Below are 11,739 nucleotides of genomic sequence, written 5' to 3'. Positions count from 1 at the left end.
GAAAAAAGAGGGAGAAAAAAATAGGTAGATATTCCACAGTAATTCACTATCTTTTCATTTCATATGTGCTAACTTATATATCTCAGGAACTGAAATATACACAATATTATACAATATACAATATTAAAACACTTGTATTTCTAACAAAATCTGTCATATTTCTAGCAAAATTACTGTGTTCTTTAGCAAGACAGACATTTTACTCACTTATTCTTGGACTACTAAAAACACAATAAAATTGGAAAAAAATTAATATGAAAAAAAACTATAATATACTAAGGACTAAAAGATTTCTGAAGAAATAGAGAAAAGATTTAGACATAGAAAAATGCATAGAAAAACGTAAACACGCAAAACTTTAAGCCATGGAATTCTTGGTTGATAACATCGAAAGAAAACATATGTTCAAAATTCTTGCGTTATATATGACGTTATGTCTAAATCTTTTCTCTATTTCTTCAGAAATCTTTTAGTCCTTAGTATATTATAGTTTTTTTTCATATTAATTTTTTTCCAATTTTATTGTGTTTTTAGTAGTCCAAGAATAAGTGAGTAAAATGTCTGTCTTGCTAAAGAACACAGTAATTTTGCTAGAAATATGACAGATTTTGTTAGAAATACAAGTGTTTTAATATTGTATATTGTATAATATTGTGTATATTTCAGTTCCTGAGATATATAAGTTAGCACATATGAAATGAAAAGATAGTGAATTACTGTGGAATATCTACCTATTTTTTTCTCCCTCTTTTTTCTCTCGATTACAATATCCTATATAGTAATTCTTACTATGAAATACTCGTCATATATTATGCGCGGCGTGGTATCATTGCGTTATGTAATTCTTTAGTTTCAAATAGAAAGATATTTGTATAAAAGAACCCTTCTGATCGCTTAAGTATACTTATAAAATGCTACAGAAACTATAATTTTCCTTCGACAATCAATAAATAACCGTGAAATTAACGTTAGCAACCTTTTCTTTGACCTGCATTTCTTCATAATTTTGTCATGTTCATTCCATAACTATTTATTGACTACCAAGAAATAGTTTCCGGAATATTTTACTGAAGTATGTTCAAGCGATCTGAAGTGTTTTTTTCGTACAAATATTTCCTTATTTCAAATGACACGCAAGAAGTTTCAGCGTGTCATTTCTCGCATCTATTGTCACAATCTAATATGGCCGCGGCGAGTAGCCAAAAATCTTGAGCAATAAGCAAATCGACCAACCACAGTCGTTGATTCCTCACACGATCCAAGAATAATCGATTATGATTGGCCAATTTTCTTATGCTCACGTTTTTCCGTACGCTGTCCGCTTCAGAGGAATTTCGCGTATCTCGTTTCCCTCTGCTAGAGGTTTTTTCCGCTGTGTCTTTCCTCTTTTTATTTATTTTTTGTTAGATCACTCCGCGTGCACAGCAGGATATTAAAAATCCCTCGCGCGGCCCCGTTTTTCCGCTTGACAAAGTTATCTGTTTTGCGCGCGACGCTTTCCCGGTAAAACCGGTAGGAACGGCGATTAGCCTTGTATTTTACTTTCGTCGGAGCGATTTACGACTTTCGTTTTTCTCAACGACGGAGGCGCGTATTGCGCGCGCGCACGCACGCACACGCGACTCGTAAATTCGTCGATGTCGTCCGCGAATTATGCAATGCCTGCGCTCCACGCTCGCGAGACGTAAATCGCAGCTCGCTACCGATACGTCTTCCGAGAATCTGCATTCCGTGTCAGCCGTCTCTCAACGTATTTCATCTTGCCGAGTCGCGAGAAGAGAGACGTCAAATATGAGAAAAAAGAGAATCTTCCTTCGACGGTCGCGTTTTTTCTCGTGGCGAATAGAGACATTCTTACGTCGCTCGCAACTGTATATAACCGTCCTGACTCCTGACCCACGATTACTCTTCCCGTCTCGTCCCGTCTCGTCCGCGCACGGTATGTGGCGTGTGCTTCTCGCTAATTGCACACCGACGAATTAGGTGAGCCACTCGCGAGTGTTCTTTTTGCGCGGACACTCATTCAATTTAATATTTTAACGCAACGATATGACATTCAAAGCGGATCTGCGAGGAAACGTCAATTTCGTTAATTGAAATCGTATATGAGGACAATTAAGATTCATGTCAGCCTGAACGTTGATGTTTGTAGCAAATAACATTTATTACATAAATGAAGTGCATCGGAATCTATTAACCCTTCGAGAGTACGAGTCAGCGTGGAGCTAAACGCTTTGCATGGCCAATGTTTATTTTGCTCGTTCCTATTTTACATGCCTTATTTTCTGTCTTATATGTTTTAAATAATATTTGTCAGATAAAAATGTTATGGAACAAATTACACTCTCCACACATTAATAATTAATTTACCCTTTATAGGGCACTGGTACATAAGTTTTACCACACGGAAAAAAAAGTTTGGTTGAATTAACCAAATATCTGGTCGAATATAAACGATCCAGAAATTCCGATTGAAGTAACCCGAATTCTGTTTAAGTCAACCAAAAATCTTGCTAACTTAAACAGAATTTGGGTTACTTTAATCGGAATTTCTGGATCGTTCATATTCGACCAGATATTTGGTTAATTCAACCAAACCTTTTTTTCCGTGCAGCAGCACAGAATTGACCGAGAGAATCGGGAGTGATTCTAAACGCTTTTCCTGAATGGTCACTGGTACAACAGTTATACCGGTTGATATCTCTTATCAAAACATTTTTTCGGCCTCAAAAATGATATTAAAATATCTCTAAGGACTATTTTAATGATGTTCAACAGAAAAAACTCCTTTGTCATATCCAAGGAGTCTTGCCCTATAAAGGGTTAAACTAAAATTAAAGTTCCATTTTGTATGATAAATGTTATTTCACTCCAGTGTCGGCGTCCAAACTCGCGTGATCATCCTCTCAATTCTTATTCGGAGATAAATTCTTATTCTCTCCGAAACGGAATCTTCCGCTCCATTATCTCGCGCTCCACCATTCCGCTCTGTTGTCTCGCGCCTTAGCATCCCGTCACCTATATATCTCACGTTCTATCGATAGAATCGCCACGTACGAACGATTCTCTCCGCCGACTCACTTTTCGCGCCTCGCTCCGGCCGTCCGAAGGCGCTCGCGACGCAACTCTGCAAATAGAATTTTGTTTACCGCAAGGACAGCCGACGCATCGCGGTCTTGTGACAAGTCGCGATGATGCCTTCCCGCCGATGATGGACACATGAGCTCTCGAAATATTCGTATCAGTCGCGATCGCTTTCGAAGTCACGAATCTCTCCTTCTCTCTGTCTAGTCGCGAGCGAGCGAGCGAACGAGGCGAACGAGCGGAGGGAACACATCGTCGTCGCATACGAAACAACTTAGCCGGTTCGTTTGTTTCTACAACGTAAATGTATGTACGCAGCGGCACATCGTGTGTACATGGCACATCACCATACCATACACGGTTGTGTTTATGCATCTGTGGCTGTGTGTGTATCCGTGACAATGGTGTTGGACTGTTTGTAAAACACACACGCGGTGATCTTCCGCGTGAATCGAAAGAATTCCATTCGCGCGATGCACGCTCTGAGAGAAAAGAAGGTCTGTAGAATAAAGAATATTTGTTCGACGTTTAGCTCTACGCTGACTCGTACTCTCTCGAAGGGTTAATAGATTCCGAGATGCACTTCATTTATCTAATAAATGTTATTTGGCACGAACATCAACGTTCAAGCTGACATGATTCTTAATTGTCCTCATATACGATTTCAATTAACGAAATTGACGTTTCCTCGCAGATCCACTTTGAATGTCACGACGTTGCATTTAAATATTAATAATATATTCATTTGAATCTAGGTTCTTTGATTTATAAATACAATAAACAATTGCTGTCATGATAGGAGGCTAAAGTTTCAACAGAATGTATATTTTCTTATCTGAACAATATTTTGTATTGGTATAAGTAAACATCTTATTAGTATCCACCGAATAAATATTTGTTATTTGTTAGATATTTTTTTCCTCAGCGCACGCTTCGCTCGACGCGGTTTGAACGCTTTATTTTCGATGCATTTCAGAACGTAGCAGATGTGTCCAATGAGAAAACTTCTGGGAATTGATAAAAAAACAAATTCTCTTACGGGGCCATCGGCGCTGCGTTCTAAAATATATTGGAAAAAGAAGTGTTCGTACTGAAACTACACTTTCGAATAGTTGGCGGCTGATTAACTGTGGCAACACTTTCTCACGGATGAGTTTTGCATCGCATCCAATAGGAAATGTATCTTCCGAGAATTACTGAAAAACCAAATTCTATTGTATACAAAACTCCATCTACAAGTGTCGCTACCTTCAATCAGTCGACTAAACACTTCGATGCATTTCAAAACGTAGCAGATGATTCAATGAGAGAACTTGTGCGAATTGATAAAAAACAAATTCTCTTACTGGATCATCCGCTGCGTTTTGAAATGCTTGGAAAAAAGCTGTTGAAAGTATGTATGTGTGTGTGTCTTTTTCCTACTATCGTATTCGCGTTCATCACGTCTGCGCCTTCTCCTCGGCGAAGTTAGAAGCATATCACGCGTTCGCGAATTTTTGTTTTGCTACTATCGGTCCCAACACGCGTGTCTAGCTCTTGTTTTATTTCCGACAGATACGAATAACATCGCCAAGGAAACGTCCGCGCGAATATATGTACTGCCGCACTACATACCGCGCGCGCGAGCTCTCGAAGGCTCGTCGACGCGGTGCAAAGTTCAAATCAGCACATTCGTGAGCGCGCGGGGGTTCCCGTGTAAGTCCATACAACGACAAGTCCCGGCGAGATCGTGCGTTTGCTTTACGCGCCGCGGCCTAAGTAGGTTTGTAGGCTGGCTCGAGTTGACTTTTCGCCCCGGGATCTCCTTTGCGAATCTAACGGTAGTCCTTGCACGATTCGCACCCACCGGCGTTTTCTCGCCGGGGAGAATCGGCCGACACTTCAATGTCCGCCGAGAAGATCGCGTGTCGTCCGAGCGATCGAGCTGTTACTTTGTTGCCTGGCATAGACAGAATTTATCATGACATTATCATTGAATGCTGTATGTGTGTGTTGTGTGTGAATTGCCACGCATGGAACGCCTTCTGACAAGGAGGACTCGTGACGCGCACGTGTCACCGATTCTCCTCGTTATTCGCGAGCATGACGCTCTTGAAATGTGCAATTAACTCCGTAGGAGCGAGAAGAGGCGGAAGTTTACAAAAATTGTATCGCGAAGTTTTGACACGCGAAAAAATAAAATACAGGCGAAACGCGTACACCCGACACAACGACGACAACGACTACGTCGACGTCGTGGTCTTCGTAGCGTGTCGTCACGATGGATTCGACCTTGGCGGTGTTTCACGGAGCGTAAAGTCCGCTCCTCTCGTGCCTTCACGTCGCCTGCCAATTATTTCGGTTATTCCGGTACGTACGACCGAATGTCGGCCGGTCGTACTTTTTCCCATCAATCAAGCACGCGCGCGCGTTGCATATTGACGGCGACGTTGCGCAAAAGGGATCTTTCGCAAATCGGTCTTGACAAGAGATCAGGAGAAGAGAGAGAGAGAGAGAGAGAGAGAGAGAGAGAGAGAGAGAGGTCGTCGTTAGAGACGCTGCAACTACTACGTCGCAAACACCGTCGAACGTAGTTCTCGCGAGCTTGGCATAGGATGATAGCTAGGAAATACCGCGACCTATGATATAACAGTGGCGTCTTCACGATGTACACACGAAGCTTCCGCTGAAAAATTATTTCAGAACACGCTGGTCGCACGTGAGAGCAACCAAATCGCGTTGATTCGTCGGAAGGCACGTATCGTAGAGCTTTCTCAGCATATCGTGGACTAACATATCGTGTACGTTGACGCAGAAAGAACGGTAAATAAATGTTGGACGCTCTTAGAAGCGGAACGTCACGCACGAAAATTGGCATCGGATGCAACTTTCGGCTATCTGTCGTGATCGTTGCGACCGTCGAGGGCTCGCTATTGTTAAGCCCAAACACAACGGAGGATACAGCTCTCCTCTCGTGTCGCGCTTCTAAGAAAAAAAACAGAACGTCGTGTTATTGCGCAAGCGAGAAGATTTTACGACGACTCGAACGTATCATTCATATCACCATTGGTATATATCATTCTCTGTTGCAGTTTCCTGGTGAGTGCATCCTCACATACATGGAGTTTCAGTTGGATAGCGCAGAATACTGCCAGGCTCAACACAAATAGAGAGATACGCCCGTACTCGCTGAGGACTATTAGGTATTGTTGAAGCGAGGAGAGAGAGGGAGGGTTAGACACATCTCGGAGAGAGAAGAAAGGCGAACATTGAAGTAGAGAAATATCACGTACGGGGAGAGCCGGAAAAAAGAAATCATCAACTAGTCATCACGCAAGGCGTAGGAGAATTTTAATAGAAACAATTATTAATTTACATTAGTAGATGCAAACATCGTAGTTACTGAGCGCACCTGTCACACGGGAGCACCCAGTGCCAAATAGGTGAGTGTGCCTCCGTTTATAGAGACTAAGTTCCGTTTTAGAAACGAAGATACAATTACCGCGGTCATTGAGAAAGTAAAAATATCTGAGCGCGCGAACACACTTACGTAACTTATTCGTATTTCCGCTTTCAGATAATCTTCCGAGTCATAGTCGAAAGTCTCTCAAGTGGGGAAGAGTAAAGCGCATATCAACACCGCCTAATGTAACGTAGCCCTTACCCTTTCGGCGAGATTCGCACCCCGACAACCTCTCTCGAAGTCTACATGTAAACCCACGGTTCTGTCCTCTGTAAAAAAATAAGGGATATTCTTATTAGTTAAATGAGAAGCAACTTTATAAGACTGACATTTAATGGGCTAAGTTGTCAAATCCAGCCTTTGTCGCTTCGTATAGTGTGGCACACGTACGAGACTCGCGAAGAGACAAGTTCTAAGATCTTTTAAGAGTTAAAAACAATAAGGGGAGATAGATATATTATACAACCATCTGCCGTTAAGAAGGAAATGAGCAACATGAGGGTGAAGGATATCAGGCCGGCGCCCGCCGAAATTGAATACAAAAACATGAAGTTCCTCATCACCGATCGGCCCAATGATCAAACCATCCATACTTTTATTCAAGTGAGTAAAAGCCGGACGCGCAGCGCTCGCAACATGTCGCTCGTATTTATTCGTTCTACTTAGTAGTTATAATTCTCCCAAAATATTATTCTCTATTCTTCTTTTAAAACACAAATATCATCATAACGCTTCCTCTCAACAGGAACTGAAAAAGCACAATGTAAAGGAAGTGGTGAGAGTCTGCGAACCAACGTACAAAGTCGAAGAACTTAAGTCAGAAGGGATCAATGTGATAGATTTGGTGTTCGATGACGGTACATTCCCACCGAACGAGGTAAGATGCCCGCGTATAAAGTCAAAAGAGTCACGGAGGTTAGCAGTCATTATATTCAATTTACTGTTGTTGTTACCACAATTCAAGGTGGTGGATGAGTGGTTCGAATTGTTGAAGAATCGATTCCGAGAATCGCCTGATGCATGCGTAGCGGTACACTGCGTCGCAGGTCTCGGTAGAGCGCCAGTTCTGGTAGCGGTAGCTCTCATTGAACTTGGACTTAAGTTCGAAGACGCCGTTGCCCTTATCAGGGAGTAAATAGTTTCACATCTTGTTTCTCGCATATTGCACTGTGTCGGCGTTAACGAACGCAAATTGATACCCTTCTGTTTCCAGGAAAAGACGAGGCGCCATAAACGCGAAGCAGTTGACTTTCCTCGAAAAGTATCGTCCCAAGTCTCGATTGAAGATCAAGAACGGACAGAAGAATTCCTGCTGCATCCAATAGATGGGAGGATTTTTTTCGAAAAACGAAAAAAAAAACGGAAAAGTCACTAATTCACGATCGATATAAATGTATAGGTTTTTACGCCTGGCAACAAATGGTATATTGTAGCGAATCTGTTTTGAATGGCCTATCAATGGAAATGCAACCGTGATGAAGAATTGCATCTTACTAATTGCAATCAACCAGTCGCAATTTTGAGGCACATTCTGTCTGTCCAATTATGTACTTTGAGACAAGCCATTAACACATGAATTGCTTCAAATTGTTGCTGTGTTTCCTTTTATGAAAATCCTGTATTTATTTTTGATACTTAATCAATATTGATAAGACAGAAGTTAAGCCTTAAAACTGTAATAACTATTTTTAAAATATTCGTGAACGATTATTGTTGCTACTCATTCATGCTAAAATATGGATCATGACACGTAAGATTTTTACTCGCACGCATATTATTCATTATAATATTTTTCCCTAATATGGGAGAAGGGGAGAGAAACGGAAGTTCATTATAAATCATTATGAATTGGTTTATATAGGAAAAAAAATTTTCAACTGTAACTGTAATCAGCTAACACATGTGGTATGTATCGGCTTTTCGTTATATCATTCTTCTTATTATCATTGAAAATTATATTGCGTTTGCAAAATAAGTAGAAAACATAGGATATTTTTTATTTATAGGAATTTTAACAAGTATAATTTGAGAATCATTGTTAAGTTTACATTGAGTGATTGTACATTACATTTCCAAATAAGTATAGTCAAGAGATGAACAAGGCGTTTATAAGGCATGTAAATGACACATACAAAGATATTCAAAACAAAACATTAAAATCTGATTACATGTAATTCCATTTAAAAAAAAAAAGTATGTCTTGACTACTTAATATATCACTCTTTGGAAGCATCTTAAATATATTCTTCACAATATATAATTAGAGTAAAAAAAGGGAGGGATGCGCATCTTTGTTCAAATGTCTAACGTGTATGGTTTTGATACAATGTATCAGTCGCAGCTTTGTAAGGTATGAGAACGAATGAATATGGTGTAACAATTAATTATACAATGAATCAGAATACCACAGTGAAAGATGATCGATGGAAAAATGCCAAGTACTATAGTTTGCGAAACGTAACATTGCAGTTTTGCCGAGAATGTTCTCTTTTCTGTTATGTCAATTATTGAGTACACGGCTAATGTTAATTTGTATTTAACATAATATTGTTGGAGGAACACTGTTTAATACTTGGTTTGCGTATCTTTTACATATATATCTGTAAAAAAAATGTATTTTTACTTTTTAATATTCGAGACACGAATTGTATGAAGCGTTAGAGTTTGGAAATATAACTCGCGCGTTCTTTAAAAATTTGTCCAAGTTTAAAGAACCAAGAGAACAACATGTATATGTATTGCGTTGCATTTCCAATGGCATGCCGAACCGCTGATGGATGTTCTTAACTCTTATTGGACTTGGAATCTGCGTTAACTTGAACGACGAGAATGAATAACTCGAGAATAACGAGAAACTAACGCGAGATAAAAAAATCACACTCCAGAGTTGTATATCACGTTTATCGTAGCTCAACGACAATTTCACCAAAATCTTTGCATATCTCTGAACTTTAGTCGGAAACGAAAGGAATAGATTTTTCAATCTGACACGAGCATTTTATGTAAAGCCATCGTCGTCTTCTATTTTGGTAAAATTGTCAGTGACGCTGTACGCCACACTAAACTGTGTTCAAAGGATAGAAAAAGAAATTCACTCGTAAACTAAATATAATAACTTAGAACATTTCGCGCGTCTGCTGATTTTACGTGAATGTACGTTCTTTGTAATAAACAGATACGCCGTTTTCGCTTCCGGTTGTCCCCTGCTCAACAATAGATGCGTGCCGGAAATGGTACTATCGCACGACGGTTACGCGGTGATCAAGCTTGGTCGGTGTATACACTATGTTTCACCAACAGAGTTTAATTGCTACAGCACTACTGGCATGCGCGATCATTGTATTTCCAGAGCGCGCGACAATGAATCGTTATATATTATGCGTTTGTTTAATCGCCTCGGCAATTCACCTCTTATTCCACAAGACACAAACGACACGATCGATTGACGTTTAACTACTAGATGAACGGCGAACAGTTTCTTTTTCTAAGCGACTCTCAGTTCTCGCGTATATGTTTTATAACGAGTGACAACACACAACGGAGTACATTCACTACGATCGCAGATACTCGGATTGAAATCTAAATCTGGTACATCTCCTTTTTTGTAATATTAAAAAACTGCAATATTTTTTACCAGAGGATGGGACGAGGGATATTCGTAAAAAAGAAAAAAGATGATCCAACCTTAGATACAAAAGTACATACTTTTTATTGTTCACCTCTAGTTTAATTATGATAGTTAAAGCAATTGGACGAGTTTTCTTTTTAAATGGTACCCCCCTTTTAAACAGGCACGCCAGCATCGTACGAGAGAGTAGGCGTGACCTCAAAAAAAAAGTTACCATGCAATTGTTTTCATCATTTAGCTATTGCTTTTGCACACCGATTCACTTCTTCAAGTCGTATAGTTAATTTGATAAATAACTATAAATATGAAATATTTTCGCCTTTTTTTTATATCTGTGATACGTTTATCCTTTTGTGTATAAAAAAAGCACAGACTGAGAAATAGTATAGAGCGATAATTGCGGTGTTCAAACTGTGATGCTAAATGTAAATGCTAACGGTTCTGTGTAGAAAATTATGCACGTTTTATTTGAAAAGTTAAATGTTAAATTACAATTTAACATGTTGAAATCATACTGCTGTGCAATAACTCTATTTATAAACAATACACACAAGAGCGTGGGATGTTGTGTTCCTCGAAGAAATGAATCGAGTCGCTGCAAAAATTAATACCGTTCAAAGAAGAAATGTAATCGCAATTACGATCAAGATAAATCTTTCTTTTTCCAATAGCTATTTGATGATATAAATAATACGATAATTTTCCACACGTCGATGAGAAAAATCACTTACGTTTAATTACGTGTCTAATGTGAATATTCGAAGCAAGAACAATTTAGATAGCAAAGAAATCCTCTATTTTGAACCGACGTAATAAAATAAGAACAATCACTCCCCTACAAATTGATTATACAAAAAAAAAATAAAAGTAACGAGTTAGCGCAATTTAAACGAAGATTGCTTTACTGTTTAATTTCATAATGCAATTTCTCCTACCCATTACTCTCTCTCTCTATTACGATTATCTTTAATTAAATTTAACAAACGCTCGTTTTGTTACATTGTAAACGTCAGTGATGAAATAAAACAGAAATGATGTTGTTTTGTGAAAAAATAAAGAATGATGTTTTATAATGATTCTTATAATCTGATGTGTACTGTAAAAATAAAGTTTCTAATTTTATTCTAGCGGAATATTTATAGTACACGCATCTCATTCTCTTATAACCGGTATATTAAGAAATACGTATATCATCGCTACAAAGTAATTAGATATGCCGTATTAGTATATATATATATATATATATATATATATATATATATATAAAAAGCATATTTACGGCCTACTTCACGTTGCACGTACAATTTATTTTTATTACATGAACATATCATCACCCATAAATCTCGGAGGAAGGAAGTCGTCATTATCGGGTCTACGACGATCTGACCTTGGTACGTTTAAATCGGGTGGACCAAACGGATCGAATCTCGCACCAGGTGGCACCGCACCTCTACGAAAAGAATATATACATAGACTTCTATGAAAAGAATAAAATATATATATAACCATATATGTAACCCTTTTTTTCAACACCCTGCATATATATATATATATATATATATATATATATATATATATATATATA

General features: G+C 38.8%; 2 protein-coding genes across 8 annotated transcripts in view; one reads left to right on the top strand and one right to left on the bottom strand.

Annotated features, from left to right (window-relative positions):
• Positions 1-11,044, top strand: part of LOC116847113 (protein tyrosine phosphatase type IVA 1) — a 31,166-nt gene extending 20,122 nt beyond the window's left edge. For 2 of the 4 annotated variants that reach the window (XM_032821759.1, XM_032821761.1), the window contains exons 2-6: positions 6,156-6,506; positions 6,641-7,129; positions 7,272-7,403; positions 7,491-7,657; positions 7,740-11,044. In XM_032821759.1, the coding sequence (XP_032677650.1) occupies positions 7,013-7,129; positions 7,272-7,403; positions 7,491-7,657; positions 7,740-7,851 (528 nt within the window). In that variant the 5' untranslated portion in view covers positions 6,156-6,506; positions 6,641-7,012 and the 3' untranslated portion in view covers positions 7,852-11,044. Of the gene's footprint in view, positions 1-3,156; positions 3,391-6,155; positions 6,507-6,640; positions 7,130-7,271; positions 7,404-7,490; positions 7,658-7,739 lie in introns of those variants that run through there. The other 2 variants (XM_032821760.1, XM_032821762.1) reach the window with 2 other exon arrangements.
• Positions 10,215-11,739, bottom strand: part of LOC116847112 (proteasome inhibitor PI31 subunit) — a 26,723-nt gene continuing 25,198 nt past the window's right edge. For all 4 annotated transcript variants that reach the window (XM_032821755.1, XM_032821757.1, XM_032821756.1 and 1 more), the window contains one exon: positions 10,215-11,604. In XM_032821755.1, the coding sequence (XP_032677646.1) occupies positions 11,469-11,604 (136 nt within the window). In that variant the 3' untranslated portion in view covers positions 10,215-11,468. The remainder of the gene's footprint in view (positions 11,605-11,739) is intronic.

The sequence above is a fragment of the Odontomachus brunneus genome, unplaced genomic scaffold (genome assembly GCF_010583005.1).
Source record: "Odontomachus brunneus isolate Ranch 3 - 2012 unplaced genomic scaffold, Obru_v1 Obru_scaffold_074, whole genome shotgun sequence".
NCBI lineage: Eukaryota > Metazoa > Arthropoda > Insecta > Hymenoptera > Formicidae > Odontomachus > Odontomachus brunneus.
The sequence above is the reverse complement of the archived record's forward strand: the minus strand, read 5'-3'. Positions and strand labels throughout refer to the sequence as shown.